Genomic DNA, 17,561 nt, shown 5'->3' with positions numbered 1-17,561 from the left:
TCTCTGCAGTGTCTATAGCATTCAGGGTGAAATAAACATTGTAATTCGAACAACATACAAAGGTTATTTTTTATATTCATACTTTTGCATGTATTGGATGATGTCTCATTTTCATATCTACATTTATACAAAAAACACTAGTAAGAATATCAGTGATTCATTGGTAAAGATTCACTGTGATATCTACTGTTAAAAAAGAAACAGTATTAACATGTAGGTTTCCATCCTAAACACAAACACCCATACACACACCTTCTAGGTGTGCATTCTGTAGACTACAGCTGATTAGTAGATTAGAGCTGAGGCCTAGAAGACCTCTCAGACTATATATTTCTTTTACAAATTTTGCAGTTACTTTAGAGTTTTTTGTATTGATCTCTGGGCTCCTGTTATGCACACTGTAGGTTCTGCAAAATTGGTATGTCCAAGAATCTTAAGAGTCATAAAGGATAATCTTTCTAAAGCACTGTTATTCCCATTAAATTAAGCCAGAACCTTGCTGCCATACAATCCCCAATAATATCTCTGCTTCCAAGGGTCTTGACTCTGCAAAGCAGTGCTGGAACTTTGTTAAAAAAAAAAAAATCCTTCAAAGGACCAAAAGAGGTTAGGAGTCTGCTCTCTTGGGATTGCAGTTGTGCAGGCAAGGGTATCGAAGCATGAATTATCTATTAGTGTGACTGATATAACAGCAGGGGACCTATTTTGAGACTGAAAATAGACATATATATCATAAACTGCAAGCTGTATGGCACTTTTTGTACACTGCAAATCCTATTTGCATTTTCTGGTTGCCATGGTTACCTGGGTGATTGATTTACTGTTGTCCTCAGGTAAGTTTCACACATCAGGTTTGCAAATGAATTCCAAATTATGGGCAAATTCCTATTCCGGCATATCAGTTCCCTAGTGATGTCTTATCCAAAAGCAAAGTGAAAGGGAAAAAAGGACGTCCATCTGAAAAGTGCGACAGGTAAAATTAAGCCCCTAATTCCAAATCCTGTAGTGTGTCATTCTGCCCTCGTTCTAGCATGAAAACCACTACAGGGATGAGAAAGCCAATCGAAACAGATTTTTTTGACAAATTTAGAGGAATTGCTGTGAGTGTAGGAAGTATCTGGGGGATCTGCTGTGAGATTCAGTCTATCCACAGGCTCAGTCTCCAGCTCAGTCTTTGCGGTAACAACGCGATGTGAATAGGTGTAGGGATGGGCTGAGAAAAAAAAAAAGAAGACAAAAAAAGCAATGTTCCAATAGATGTTAGGGCTTTACAGAAGCTGGCTTCTACATTTACAAGCAAGCTGACCATGTAACCCAAACTTAATTTAAAAAAGTGGTTATTTGAGCAATGCCATAGAAGAACCATGTTTGATTCCATAAGTAACCACGTCTGTAACAGAGATGTGTGAAACTAAAGAACCTTTTAATTGGTAAAGAACATTTAGACCTTTAAAAGGTTCCTCAGACACATCTCGATTATAAACATGGTTCTTTATAGAACCAAAAGTGGTTATTCTATGACATTGCTCAAAGAACCGTTTAAAGCACCTTTATTTTTAGGCCTTGATGCAGATACAAAATATCTAAAACAAAAAAAGCTTGAAAAAAAGAGTATGTTGAAAGTGTGCATCTGAATGTAAATCTGTGTCACCAATATGCCAATCAGTCTGTTGTTGGCATGTCAAGTTTGTTATTTGTGGCTCTCCTCTAAAAAAGAAATGATAGATCCCTCCAAACACATCCACAACAGTTCTAACATCAGTGTATGACATATGTACTTCTTTTCGACTGCCAGTGTATTTCCATCCCCTTCACTAAAGGATAGAACCCTTTTAAAGAGTTCATACTGACAGCAATCATACGCATTTGTGAGAAGTGTCACATTTTAGCTAGGTATAAGTTATTGTTTTTTTGACTTCTGTCCATTAAGTCATGATAGCGGATGAATTAGAATCAGTGAAAGACGTTTTACTATTCTGGAAAACCCACTCTTACCAAGCTCCATCATCCCCTTTCTATCAGATATGGGCTCTCGCAGATACGCAACATAGTGCAAAAGCCATGCTTTCAGATACCTCAATCCAACATTCATTTCATACTTCTCCCGACTCACCTCTATCTGCTTTATGTATGCTTGGTTTTCACATATTGTGTCCTGAACTGTAATCCTCCAATACTACAGCAATTTCCTCTTTACTTGACCCAGAAAGCAGAGCCATCCTATCTCTGACTTATGTCTTGTTACTATGCCGGGGAAACGCTGTCTGACCTGAAAAAAAAAAAAGCACATCCAGATGGCTTGTGCACCCGAGCTCATGTCTGAAGCCTAAATATGTCTGGTCTCCACACAGTCGGGGGCAAAGAGAGACCCCATGTGATAACAGGATTAACAAATTCAGATTTAGAAGATTTCCAACCAGTATAAATGAGAATGTGGACAGAGAATCTGTAACCAGCGGCTGCCGGCCTACTTAAAACTCTTCATTTGTCTTATTTGTAGACACTTATCGCCCTATCTTATTTTATCTCAGGAGGACAACAAATTAAAGAACATGTTATTTCATTTCTAGATATTATTCCAGGGCGATTAAGTCGATTTTCATTTACATTAAGCCACATGGATAAAGTGGTCACAATGCTGAAAGGCAAGCTTACAAGGCAAACACAAAGCTACTTTACTACTTTAAGTAGTCACATTTACAAAAAAAGTGTCTTAAGCCCAAAGAGCTTTCAGAACATTATGGAGTCTCCCCAGAGATAGTCAAATCAGTTTTATCAGGGGGGTACAGAGCATACCATCACAGAGCCGGATTAACACAAGGCAATGCTGAGACAAAAACAATTTGCCAGTGGCATATTTTTACTGAGCACTGATGGATCGTCTATAATACATTATCGTTTTTAACATTTCAGAGATTGCTATCAGTTGCTTAGGCTTTGGAGAAGTCCAGTATATTGTTACTGTCTCAAATCTACCACCAGCCATTTTTCTACAACTCAAAAGGTGAATTACTTGATTGTCCCTACCTTTCTACTAATTTAAATAAAGTAGATATATGTAGAAATGAGAAATGAAATATGTAGAACATAAAAAAATATTATTTTAGCAATAGCTTCAGCACATCTGAAGGATCTGAAGTACCTGAGAAAACCTAAGGACTGGACCTGGTCTCATCACCAACATCCCATTACTCCACCCCCATGTCCTCAGCATCCCATTACTCTACCCTCCATGTCCTCAACACCACATTACTTAACCCACATATCCTCAACACCCCACTACTCCACCCCATCTCCTCACTGCACTGTCATCTGTTTGGCTTGAAAAACATGGCAGAATCTGGTAAGCACCCTGCATCATCAGATACTGTGCTGCCAAAAAACTTGACATGCCAAATGAGAGTTAACACTGGAAGTGCTTTTCCAAAATGGAGACAATATTACATATAAAGCATATAAAGATGAAGCTGGATGCAGAATTGGAAGTGTCTCTCCTACACAGGTAAACATTTGTAATATGAATCAACAGGAGCTAACGATGCTAACATCTAACACAGATAGTGATCGATAAACTCATTACAAAAAGCTATCGGACAGCAAATGTCAAAGAAATTTCACTACCAATAAGCTAAACTTCATAGAGGGCAACATCACATATCAGTGTAAAATTAAGTGGTTGAGATGCAAACAAAGTTGTTCATAGTGGTCCAATGTGGAATGGTTGACTCAGGAGAAACCTACCAACCCAGATTCATTTATAGTACTACTGATGCTAGAAAACAATAGCAGGTCTATTCCAGGATTATCTGATGACAGAAGCGTGTCATCAGCAGCTTACTCCCTTAAACTCCTGTGAGTACACTGATGTGCTTTGTGCACAATGAGTGATGACCAGATTATAAAATATCAGTTAAAGCCAGCGATTCCACACAAACACATGTAATTACAGTCTTTAATGAAGCATAACGCAGCATTTTCCCAACAATATTATACTATAGTCATTAGAATATTCTATAATCTGGTCATCGCTCGAGTCAGAATGAGATACAGACACTGGAGCTCATCAAACAAGACCTTTGAGGCGGAAAATTAACGGTAATTTAACAGTAAGAGGTTACGTGTGAACACAAAGCGAAGTCAGAATCCTAGTAAGACTGACGCAGCAATCTAAGTGCATGAGACACCAGTATGCTTTGGGTCGTATTATGTGATGCGATTTCACTTTTTGTCTTATGTCAATGCTGGTTTGTGTCCAGTGCCGGATTGTGGTCAGAGACAGGTCTTACAGATCTACAAGGAACAGGGTGAAGCCGAACAAGCTTGAGGTTTATTGAATGCAAACAATAAGATGCAAAAATTTTCCTTGAATTACATGTGCCCTTCCTTTGGTCGGCAGGTTGGGCAGACAAAGGCAGTCTAACAGTCTAGTTTGTAATTCTCAAAGAAAGCCTGTAGCCCTTGTTAGGCTTACCCCTCTCTGAACATGAAAGCTGATCCACCAAACGAACGACGTGGGAAAAACGAGATAAATATTGTAATAAGGGCGCTCGAGTGTGTGAATCCTCTACTTTCTCACTCATAAACGCCGCCGTGGCTGTAATGTTTTCCTACTGTGATGACTTCCCTGGCACCAAATGCAGGTGTGAAAAGGGTCTTTTACCAGGAGATTAACCTTTGTATTGGGACAAGCAACAAACCCTGCTTCTTCAAGCAACGTCTGGAGCATTGTTGATCATTAAAATAGCAGTGTGATCACACAAGTGCAACTCCTGGCCTGATGTTTGACTAAAAAACTGTATCCTATAGTATCCAAAGCAGACCGATTTGAGGTTTTATGGCAGTTTATACATTGCTAAGTGCTGCTTTAAGAAACTATTAACATTATTATATACATTTTCACGAAAATATAATTAAATGATACATTTTTAAAATATAAATGTAGGTAAACCGATCAGCCATAACATTAAAAACAGGTGAATTAACATTGATCATAATACAACCATAGTCAGTTCTTAAAGGTGATGTGTTGGAGGCCGAAAATTGGGCAAGCATAAGAATCTAAGCAACTTTGACAAGGGCAAAACTGTCTAGATGTCTAGACAAGAGTCAGAGCATCTCCAAAACATCAGGCAGCTACTCAGGGGTGTTCCTGCTATGCAGTGATCAGTACCTACAGAAAGAGGCCCAAGGATAGACAACCACTGAACCGGAGACAGGGTCATGGGCACCCTAGGGTCATTGATGTGATCCATGGAGGGCCCACCTACGAACTTACCGGACTTGAAGGATCTACAGTTAACGTATTGTTGCCAGATACCACAGAGGACACCTTTAGAGGCCTTGAGAAGTCCACACATAAAGGAGTCAGAGCTGTTTTGGCAGCAGGAGTGTGATCTACACAATAATAAGCAGGCTGATCTGTGCAGAACATATTCACCTGCTTATTGTACTTACTGCATTTTAACAGAATTCAAAGTAATACAACCCCATACTGAGAGAAAGAGACTATTTCAAATGTTTACACTTGTTTACAGCACTTTTAATTTAGGAAGAACAACAGTACAGAAATGTGGCATGTGTTTATAAATATAAACTAACACACTCATGCACATTGTGGTGTGCAAAGAGACCTTTCCAAGAGAACAGCCAGGGCGCTTTCAAGATTACTGCAGGTAATTTTCCATCTATAGAGCAGTGTTTGAGTCACCGTGGTTCATAGAAATGCCTAGCGCGTCTCTAATCGTTAAATGTAATCCTGACATGTCTCTGATAAAACCGCAACACAAGAAGCATAACCCCTCGAGGGCATATGCTGGACTCACAGATCAAAACTTGCCGGCTATTTTTAATCTCTTGTTGACCTGAGGGGTAACATTTTTAGAACACTGAATTTTTTCTGCGACGGTGTTTAGATGAGCAGCGAAGATCATCCATGTGAGCTTACTGCACTGCATTCTGACAGACACTGAGAGATTACGGCATGACCTATTTTGGTTTATCAAGAACATTCATATCATTTGATTTACACTAGGCTGGGACAAACCAGGGCAAATGATTGCCCTCATTCTTCAAAATATAAGGATTATTTTACTTCTGGCCTTCAAGAGGAAGCTGGAGTGATATTCACAATGAATACCAGAGTAGGAACACTGATAAAGGAAGCATCTCTGTTTCAGTCCCGGTATGCTAAATAACAGGGCTGCAAAATACTAATACTATTATTCTTTTTTTGTTACTATCATTGTACTAATATTATTATTATTGTGTTTATTATTATTCTACTGCTACATATATGATGCAACACAGAAACACACTGGTCTGATAATATTTTGTTGAATTACATGATACCTTGACTCTCTCTAAGGGTTTATCCTATCGTCTGAAGATTGCCGTCTTGGTCTCCGGTGATGCCACAGCCATCCGTGGCCAGGGCCCTGTCTAAGACAGCACAACTGGCCTTGCTCTTTCTGGGTGAGTGAGGGATGGCCTGCCTTACCTCTCATCACTCTCTGCAGTGCTGGTCAGCCTGGGCGACTGGTAGTTGGTCTAAAAAAACTGGCAGTTAGTGCTCTCCTCCAAGCGTGTTCTGCTTGGTCCAATGACCAGATTTTTAACCATCATTGCCTTAGCACATTGTGTGATAGGGGATTAGAAATAAAAAAAAACTAAAAAAAAAACAACTAACAAACATAAGAGCAACAGTGCAGCATTATCCGAGCCTACAAAACACACATAGCAATATTACTCACATGTCGGCTAGAACAACAGATAGTTTGGGTTCGCATTAGGAGTGTAAATCAGGGTAACGATACAAGTAACAATACGACATTACTGACGTCTGAAGCATGTTACTGTGCTTGTTTTTATGTCCCACAGCAGCAGTTCGAGACCCAAACACTTAAAAATGTTTACTGTGTCTGATCACAGTTGTTACACATAGAAAATTTGAAAAACAACAGTGAGAGATCAGGTTATAAACATTCGACATTCGTCATTCGTCTGGCCCAAGTGGCTACAGAAGCATTTACTCTTGCCTATATCCACTATGCATCCTTGGCTACCTTGGGAGATGGTTCAACAAGACTTATCATAATCACTTACACTTTTCTCGCAGGAGTCATTTATGCCCACTGACAACTGCTTGGGGCCAAATTTTTAATGCCAGATGCAAATTGGGTCTGATGCAACAAGAACCACAAACTGCAATACATCCAATTATCCAACAAAATGATAAGTCCAAAAGCAGACTCGTGAGACACTTCTGATTGCACTATAATGAATGGGCTGAAACCACTGAAGATTGTGTGCACACTTAGCCTTTCGTCTGTGCAACTTCGTCTTTCGGCTTTAAGCATCAATCTATAAAAGCTAAAAACAAACAGCACAGTGAACGAATTACCCACACATGAAGGCACTGCAGCCTCTAACTCATTTAAAGTCTCAAATGTTTCTAATCACCTGCATTATTTAGTTTTATTTGCTCGTTTATTTGCAGGGCATTCTAATAAGCGCACACAGAGACACACAACAACATCCAACCAAAAAAGAATTTTTAATAAAATGGTTGTTTTTGCACCAAAACATGATTCATTTTTTTATAATCAACCTATCCTCTAATGTATTACAGCAACAAAATAAAATGAATGCTGGAGCTTATCAGGGACTGCTGGAACCATATTTAACCAGTCAAAAGACAAACATAATGGCACATTTCCAAAAGACTTTTCTTCAAGATAATATATTTTCACTAGATTGGGAGTAAAGCTAAAACACGTTGTTGATACAACTACGATTATAAAAGCAGTAAGGAATGTGATTCCAATAACTGTTTTATTTTATTTTATACTCATTCTTTGGCTTTTGAAGGATAAAGGAAAGTAGTTTTGAGATTAACATCATAGAGCATAAAGCATGAAGGTGAAAATAATCCATAGATAGAGCTTCCGTCCATCAACAAGTGAAAAAACAATGCTGAGCAAAACCAGATCATCAAAAAGTTCAGACTTGTGTGTAAAACATCATACATGTATATCCTGCATCTCCAACATAGGTGAAGACATATTGTTTATGTGTGAAGGTATCTGTATAATTATAATCATTAAATATAAACTAAATGAATATAAACTAAAAACTTTCTAATTTTACCACCATTTTTTGCTTGTTGACGTAATCCGCTGACGTATGGCAGCTATCCTTCATAATATGTCAAAATTTTCATAACGAATTAACCAATACAAACCAATAGTGACTTACATAGATTCAATAGATTTACATGCACAACGAAATACATCATACAGTCACCACCACACACTGCATATCTCGAACATTTGCAAACTTTACAGAGGTGCATTCACCAATAATTATTAATCTTAGTGATTTACGAACGATTTTAAGAATGGCATAACATTAAGAACGCTAGTTTTACGACTGTTTCCCAAAAGCCTTTTTCATTTTTTTGGCTTCAAACTAACAAATGAGTTTTAAGTAGCTCTGACAGGAGTGGACATGAACTAATACCCTTCATAGTGGGAGGCTATAAAGCTACTCGCTATACCATGATACATACAGCCAAAGTCTACGTAATACTAGTCTATGTGATGCAATTACATTTTCAAACATAAATACTGATTTTTATGAACCTATTAATATATAATAAAGTGATGTTGTCATGCATAGAACCAGTGTGGCAGTGAGTGTCTCTATTATTTATCATTTCTCTATCATGTGCATCAAGTACAGATGCACATGAACTTTATGTTAAGTCCTCAGTGAGTTATGAGTCAGAATACACTTAAATTTACAAACAAGTTTACATTACTATGTTAGTTAGGAAGTTAGGAATTCTGGAAAAAGCTTGCAATTTTATTACTTGATGTTACAAATGTTTTGGGAAACCAGGAGAAGAACAAAACTTTTATAAATTTCAATGAAAATTGAAAAAGATGTCATTTTTATTACATTAATTAATATTAATTTTAGTCTTTTTTTCAAATAAATATTATTATAAACATTTTATTTTGGAGCATTTCTATTGATCCATTCATCATGAAATCAATGACATTGGACACAATGTAAAGAACAACTGCCAGGCTCAAATTATGTCAAAAAGTGAAAACAGCACAGGTCCTGCAGTCGAAATTTTGTAAAATAAAAATGAGCAGATCTACTCCAAGCCATCTATCGGGTTTTATTTCACTGTGAATTTGACTGTTTTTGTGACAGTTATTGATTATCATAACCTCATTGTTTGTACAGTCCAAGCAGAGCTAAAAAAAACATTACGAGAGGCATGCAGAGATAAATCTTAACACATAAAACATCTACGAGGGTGAATGGTTTTTAAAGGTAATGCTAATGCCTCCTTGTAATCTCCATTTAATGAGAATTTACTCAGTGTGAACAGCACTATGATGTACAGTAAACTGCACCATCATGCTCAAGCTGCACTCCAGCTAAGGACGTAAGTGGGGGGGGCTGTGCTACTGCTGCTGCATTTCAGAATTCAATTCCTCAGTTCATTAACTACCTGCAGAACAGATTTAAACCATCCGTTAATAAGATGGTTCCAATTTCCAGCAAGCGTCAAGGTGCATTCTGGTAATGACTGATCATGTTTACTTGTAAATAGGTGAAGTGCAAATGACTTCCATTTAAATGGCTCACTGATTGAAATAAATGTGCCATTTTAGGCCTCAATCCATCAACTTTCCTAATCTGGCAGAAAGTGACCGCTCCAGATAATAACGTATTGATTGAGACTTGAGACACTGACATGGTTTTATTAATCAGACTCAAATATGAGCTGCAGTACCAATGCGAACGACTTGGTACCCTCCAACATTAGTCCCATACAGTGGAGTCAAGTCTCATGGCACTTTCTACCACTGCGCAACTTTCCTAATTCTTCTGCAGCAGTTTCCAGACTAATGGTACGGAACGGAAACAGGCATGAGAAAGAACCTAATGGACTCTTTTTCTCAGCCAAGAGGCGTCCCAATTCACTTTGCATGTTTCTGTGCTGAAAAAAGCTTCAGTATTTCTGTGCAAAAAGCTTTTTTTTTTAATCTAATAAATCAGACACTTCAAATACTGGCCTGAATTCAATTTTAGAGGCCACTGAGGTGTCTTTAGAAAATAATTCAAATTCGGCCGAGATATATCTTTATTCCAGCAATGTGCTTTGTGGACATAATAAGGAGCTTTTGTCTTTATCTATGGCAGAGTGCACTTATCAAGTCCTCACTATCCAATTTCATGCTTTTTTTTTTTCTTTCAGACAAACTGTCTTAGAAATGTTGCTTTTTCCACAAAGATGCGACTGCCTAATCTGACATCTATCTGTTGCACTTCTGTTATCATAATTCACTGCCTTTTATACTTGTTAAAAAAGGGGTATGTTTCAGAAGGCAATTCAATAAACAAGACGGCTGAAGAAAGCCAAAAACTGCTGTAGAAAGCCAAAGAAAATGGCACAACAGGCTTGGGCGGTCTCCACTTTTTTTTATACCATCATGGCATCAAAGTATTGCCATAGTATACAGTATTACCAGGCATGAAGGCTGTAGCTAGCTAAATTGTGCAGGTAGCACAAATGGTTCGACACTTCTATGCCTTCTGTACCACCTCAACCTGCCTTATTTTAAAACCGAGAAATTAGCAAATAAAGGGTTGCAATTTTCTGGGAATTTTCAAATTTGGGAAATTTACCATGGGAATTCATGAGAATTAACAGAAATTAATGGGAATATTCAACGCTAAAGGTGAGAAACTTACATATAGAAATCATCTGGACATATGCTGTACATGAGATGGAGGAATGAATAGTGCATGCAGGGGCTGTGGTCTCAATAGTCTGTCATTGTATAATGTGCCTGAGATTGGGGAGCAGCTTTGCTATTCAGCTGTTTTGGTATCATATCTAATTATTTTAGCCAAGATTATGCTTCAGTATGTTTTTTACCAACTATTTGTAAGTTTCTCACCTTTAACTTTGACTATTCCCATTGTATTCCTATTATTTCCATTTATTTTCTGCAATTAAATTAAATGGTACATTTATTTGTATTGTTATTCTTTCTGGTCTGCTATTGACCAAAACACAGTACACTTATGATAGGGTATGTATGATCTAGTTATCTTTAAATTATCCAATATTTCATATTATATATTAAATAATATTATATTACAAAAATGTCATGGAATGTTTACATTTTTGGAATATTCCTAAAGTTCCTGAGCTAAAGTTCCCATGGAAAAACCAGTTATTTCCTGGAAATTTATCGGAAACGTTCCACCCCTTTGCAACCCTAATCAAATACAAAGTTCGGTTTGCTCACATGGTGAAAAATGCACAATTTTATATTTGTTATTCAAAAAGTGTTAAATCATCAGTCTGACAACATCTGCTAATGTTAAACTGCTCTGAAACAGGAGAGAGAAGCTGGTTCGCATTAGCCTGGCAGGCAGGATAACAGTCTGCTCACTACAGGCTGACAGAAAGCATGTTTAGACGAGACAGACTCAGATCGAGCGACAGAAAGCTGAATTAAAGTTTTTCTCCATGGTTTTGGATCTGTAGTCCACTCGATAAGCTTGCCTTCGCTTGACTAGCTCAGCTACAGTACAGCTCCTGCTGACTTACTGCTGAGCTCCCGACACAAGAGTGGCAAAAAAAGACTGTCCGAGAGCAAAGTCGATCAACTGGAGTTGTGAAACAGAAAGGCAAACTGAGACAGGTTTTGCAGTGTTTGGACTTGTAGTCAGCTCTAGCACTATCTAAGTATATTTAGAAAAGTTAGCCAGTACTCACAGTAAACACAGCACAGCACAGTCCGTGTTCTAGCTAACTAAGGCTCAAATTACACAGGTTGAGAGGATAAAGCCTTATATGTGAGAGCGCAGAGTCAAGGGAATGGTCTTAGGTGTGTTTTCAACTGTTTTCAGGCGCATCTGGTATCCAGGGTTGCTTGATTCTCCCTTTCAACAAACTCAGCGTGTCGTTAACTCACAACTACGGTGGGCTTGTTTTTTTCCCGCCTGTTTTCAGAGCGTCACATCATCCATCAGTGAGCCCCCACAGTGCGCCCACCCTGTGGCTCTTTTAAATGCACATGGGGGAAATAAGCTTATAGGGGCGTGAACTAGATAGACACAGAACAGAAATCGGACACATCGGACACTTCGTGATTGAGACATACCGTCCTCATTTTCAGATACTGTCAACATTTTTTATTACCACGGTACACGGCATAACCGTTATACCTCCCAACCCTAAGGCACTGGAATCTAAAGAAGTGCGTTGTTTGTAAAATATACAGTAGAGGGTAAAATACAATCAAAGACAACAACAGTCACATGTTTAACCACAGCTCAGACTGAAAGAAATAAAAAAGGATCTTGTCTCCTCTTCTTTCTTTGGCTCCTATTTTTTCCCAGAGTAAAGTAAAGCAACGAATCAATAGCGAGGCGGGCATGGTAGACTCCAGCCGTAATCCTCAAAATATTCTTATGTGGATTAGCTGCTCCCCCAGCCATTTTCATTTTCACTCTGTAAGGTATTAGTCTGACAGCCAAGTGGAGCAAAACAAATACTACACACTTCAAAGGGGAGGAAATGTCTAATAACAGCAACCTGCTTAAACTATTTCTTTTAATTTGCCATAGAAGCATGTGCCGGACTGCACACCTTAAATAAGCTGTCCTTTATACACCAAGGGACGCATTCCTAGATATAGATTAGACCTAGTCCTGACTAACAGGGTTTTTTTTTTTTTTTTTTTTTTTTTTTTACGTACAAGAAACATCCCCACTGATGCTGTACTTTAATCCAACGTGAGTCTTAATCTGTGTCCAGAAACCAGGCTCAGCATGCCCATCCCATCTGAGCACATTCCTCAGCGACCAATGCAATCCGAGGCTCATTCCCGAAACAGGGAGCAAGGGCTATTGTCAAAGAAGAGCCGTTACACATAGAGGTCTGCGCCTTTCATATGCGAGGAATTTCCACAGACCACCATGGGAGAATGAAACAATGCTCAAGACCTCAATACAACAGCCACGCAGGGCTCAGTTCAGAAGCCGTAGATATTAAAAAGGCCTGAGGGGTTAGTCCAAAGACAAATTCAGGTAAATGTGGCGCGGGCTTTGGGAGTCGATGTTAACAAATGTGTGAATGTGGTAAGTAAATCAGCCAGGTTTAATACGCTCAGACTTTAAAACCTTTATTTCTCTCTCTACAGCTGATTCCCTCGAGCAAGAGCAAACCAACTAATGGTCTTTTAACTGCCTGTGATGTCTGTTCCCAATTGTCACAATGTCTCTTTAAAATGAGAATGTAAAAAACTGCTCAGCCGTCGCTAAAGGAAAGACATAGCCATTTTGGAACATTACTACTGGTCCATTCATCATGAACTCTTAAGACAAGGTAAAGAACAGCCAGATTCAAATGATGTCAAAAAGCAAAATATGGCAATGCAAGGTTTTGCGTGACAGTGATGATATATTTGTGGCAAAATTCTGACAAATGAACATGTTATTAGGGGTGCCAACATGATTAAAGCTCTCAAAATAACATGTAGTTCTGGAGAGTCCCGACTAAAAATTCTAATACACGATTTAGATGATGATGGCTTCAACTCATCATCATGACTTTAACTGCATTAAATATGCAGAGAATGTGTGTATGTTTTATTACTAAATGTCTTTTACTACTGATGTCTTTTCATGTGTGCATTGACACTCAAAAAGCACTTCATTAGGAACACTACACTAATGCTGGTTATGGCCTCATTTTACCTTCATAAAAAACAAATATTTCCAAATGCTTCATGGCATGGATTTCACAAGATGTTTTTTTCTGGAGCACTTTTTTTTAAAGCTGGGGATCTCCCATTCTACCACATCCCAAAGGTGTTCTATTGGTTTCAGACCCGGTGCCTGGAAAGGCCTCTGAAGAACAATCGAGATTCATCGGTCCAGGCTACGGTTCTCCAGGCTTTAACTGTCCACTTCTGGTGTACCTTTTCCCACTGCAGCCTCAGCTTTCTATTCTTGCCTGAACCCAACCTCGTCCACCTCAACGTTTCACTTACTGAAGCTGCTGGCCCGTATCTGCATGATTTAATGCATTACACTGCTTCTAACTAGATCATTAAATTCCATAGTAGGTGTACAGTACCTAATAAAGGTATAAAGTGCTCAGTGAGTGCATACATTTATCAAAAATGTGTCCAATCTGTTTTCACCTTTTATAATGTGGCCTAGTATGGGATCCTTAATATAACTACTAGTAACTACTAAGAAACTACTAATCACTAACAGAGTAAAGACCCTTGTTAAAGCAGCAGGTAAAATCACTGGGCTTTCTGACATATACAAAGCCATCCTGGCCAGTCCACATCCACCCTTGCTACAGAGACATCTCTTGATCAGAGACAGGTTACACAACAGCATGACTGGAGTCTAATGTTGATGTGTGTGATGTGCTATGTCATGTATAGGGTTCTTGTTTAAATGACATGTAAACTGAACAGCTGTCTAAGCTGCAAATCTAACTTCCCCTTGAAGAACACTACAGTATAAAGTGAAATATGCACTGAAACAGTCAGTCTCCACAAACCACAATGTCACATTTCTGCATTACGAAATCACAATAATTTGATGCCCTGCTACACTGTTATGAATACTTAATACATAAGCTGACCTCGTGCTTCCTGAGCTTCCTGATAGAAATGGCCAACAAAGGCCTACAATGCTTATTTTGAGTGGACTGGCTTGCTCTGCTCTTCTTCTCTTAAAACGAACCCAAAGAGAATATTACACAGTAGGGGAAACAGCCAGACCTGAAGAGGATTTGCCAACTCTCTTTCTTTGTGAAAGAGAATGTACTAATTGATGTAAGCTCACTATCAGTACCTTATCATCACTGAAAATCAATATGACGTGTAAATATCACGGTACACAGGTACAGGCAATAAAATCGACCAGCATTACCCTCTACACTTTAAACCGGTGAAGAACCCTTACTCCACTGGTTCTTCACACACATCACTTTTATAAAAATGGTTCTATATGGTACCAAAAGTGGTTCCTCTATGGCATCGGTCAAAGAACCCCTCAGATTTAGCTATTTGTCTATCTCTATCTCTATCTGCCCATAGAGCCACTGTCAATACATGCCTTGGGCGCCTCTTAACCCCATTCTAACCCCTTTTGTTTTTGAAGTAAACATCTTCCTCACTGGTTGGTCTTTCTCACAGCACAGATGAACGGTAGCACCATTCAATCCACACACACACACACACACACACACACACACACTCCCAGTCTCTCTCTCTCTCTCTCTCTCTTTCTGAAATACGCAATGGACTTGTTGCCCCCTGTGGAAGACATGCTCTCTCGCCTGCTTGGGAAAACAACGTTAACTGCACCTTCCCCTATCCCACCATTCATCGTCCCCAGCTGTGTGCTTCACCAGCAGCCAGCGACTCGCTGCAATGAGCAAACCCAGAGCTAGAGAAACATCTCAGCACTCCAATAACAGCCTGTTCTGTTCTGCCTCCATGCTTTTCCATCACACTTTAGGTGCACCGCCACGCAGCTGCACATAATGGACTAGCCGGACGTATCTAACTACCTCCAGTGTGTGGCTGAGGAGAAGGCAGGACACACGTATGCTATGTATGGTCGCAACACAAATATGAGACATACAGCGCGAGAGCTTTATTAGTGCTCAGGAGACGAAACTTTGCACAGCCTTTTGACACCGATTTCGCTTTAATGCATTGCGCACGACCACCTCTAACAATACACCAAAGTAGCTAACTGCGCCCTATCTCAGCCCACTGCACACACTTCACGAAGAGCCTCCAGTTTCAGCGCGTGCTGATTACAGTAGGGGAAGGGATGCCGCATAGCCAGACATGTGAACGAGTGAGGCGATGAGGAGATAGAGCCCGTCATCCATCCCTCCATCCATCCCTCCATCCATCCCTCCATCACCCCCAAACAAATCACAACAGCTCCCTCATCCAGACTCACTGCATCTCCACACTCGTTGCTAAAGTACAGAGACCCCCACTGCGAGCCCACTCACACACTCGTGCACGACTCACCCCCCCCCACCCCCAATCTCTACTTATGATCACCAGCACCTCCAAATACTAGTACTCCTAACTAGCTCTCACTAAAGTGACTCACAGGCAGGAAAGGCGAAAAAGAAACAAACAAACAAAACACACACACACACACACACACACACACACACACAACCACACATCACTGCGAGCCCGCTGGAGTGCAAAATCCGCAACTTTTCTCTCCAGTTTTTAACATTCCCAACTCTTTACTTTCCCTCCTCCTCGCGGTCCATACGGCGCGGTATATCCCAGCACTGGCGCGCGAAGCCCGGCTTAGTTTAGACGCCCCCCTCGCTGCTGCTGCTGCTGCTGCTGCTGCTGCTCGCCTTCGGATAAAGCTCTCCTCCAGAACGCGGGAGCCAGAGGGTTAGTGTGCCGGTCTGAAGCGAACTAAACCCGGGTCCTACCTTTGAGAACAGCCGCCGCAACCGTGAATAAAAACAGGAGAGCTGGGAGAGATCCGCTGGCCGTGTTCGCCATGTTGGACACCTGCTTTCTTTCTGACGATGCGAGTTGTAGCTACTTCACCTACAGAGAGAGAGAGAGAGCGCGCGAGCGAGCGAGAGAGCGAGAGAGAGAGAGAGAGAGAGAGAGAGAGAGAGAGAGAGAGAGAGAGAGAGAGAGAGAGAGAGAGCGTAATGACATGCAGGGGAAAGGGAGGGAGGAACAACCACACATTCATAAAAACACCAGCTCGTCTTTTTGTTCCTAAAAGGCTACTTTTACCCCCATAACAGTTTTAAAGACTCTTCAGTTCAGGCTGATGCATTATTTGTCATCTATGCTCTGATAAATGTCAGAAAAATAATAGAATACACGCAGTAATAATAATAATAATAATAATAATAATAATAAACCATAAAGCAGTTCCATTTTAATGTTACATAATACAATCCTCCTTGGTTTGAATAAATATTAAGATAAAGTTCTACAAATGTGTAGTTACATTGTACAGTCCTAATACAGACATTAATTCACAAAAAGAGGCAGTATGTCGTTTTCCTCTCTCCATTCAGACTGAACATCAGTGTTATGGGTCTTATGGGATGAAAACAATATCAGCAGAGGCGCCGAAGAGAAAGAAACAGTGCCCCTAGTGGTAATGCCCGAACATGTCAGGTTCTCTCTGTCTCTGTTTTTGACTGAAATGCTCACGTGTGCTCCAACATGTCTCCCTGTAGCACCCAAAAATATGTACCCAAGCCAAATGTTGGTGGATTTGCATTTTCCTGAGTTTACAAATAATAACAGGGTACTTTCTAGACCATAGCCTAGGCCAAGTCCTGGGGTCATTTCATGATATTGTGTTAGAGGCCATGTCTGTAATAAGGGTGGACAGTGTGCCGATATCTTATCCTTATCATGATAAACTATGTCAGAGTGTGCTTTTCAGAGTATATTAGAGATCTCATCAGTACCGTACAG

General features: G+C 39.8%; 1 protein-coding gene across 6 annotated transcripts in view; it reads right to left on the bottom strand.

The window, feature by feature from the left end:
* The window catches only part of cadm1a (cell adhesion molecule 1a), a 325,258-nt gene extending 308,569 nt beyond the window's left edge, over positions 1-16,689 (bottom strand). For 4 of the 6 annotated variants that reach the window (XM_072661720.1, XM_072661721.1, XM_072661722.1 and 1 more), the window contains exon 1: positions 16,544-16,689. In XM_072661720.1, coding sequence (XP_072517821.1) covers positions 16,544-16,616 — 73 coding nt within the window. In that variant the 5' untranslated portion in view covers positions 16,617-16,689. The remainder of the gene's footprint in view (positions 1-16,543) is intronic. The other 2 variants (XM_072661723.1, XM_072661725.1) reach the window with 1 other exon arrangement.
* Between the last annotated feature and the right edge of the window lie 872 nt (positions 16,690-17,561).

Source organism: Salminus brasiliensis, chromosome 18 (assembly GCF_030463535.1).
Source record: "Salminus brasiliensis chromosome 18, fSalBra1.hap2, whole genome shotgun sequence".
Taxonomy (NCBI): domain Eukaryota; kingdom Metazoa; phylum Chordata; class Actinopteri; order Characiformes; family Bryconidae; genus Salminus; species Salminus brasiliensis.
Note: the sequence above shows the minus strand (reverse complement) of the source record. Positions and strands in the feature narration are given on the sequence as shown.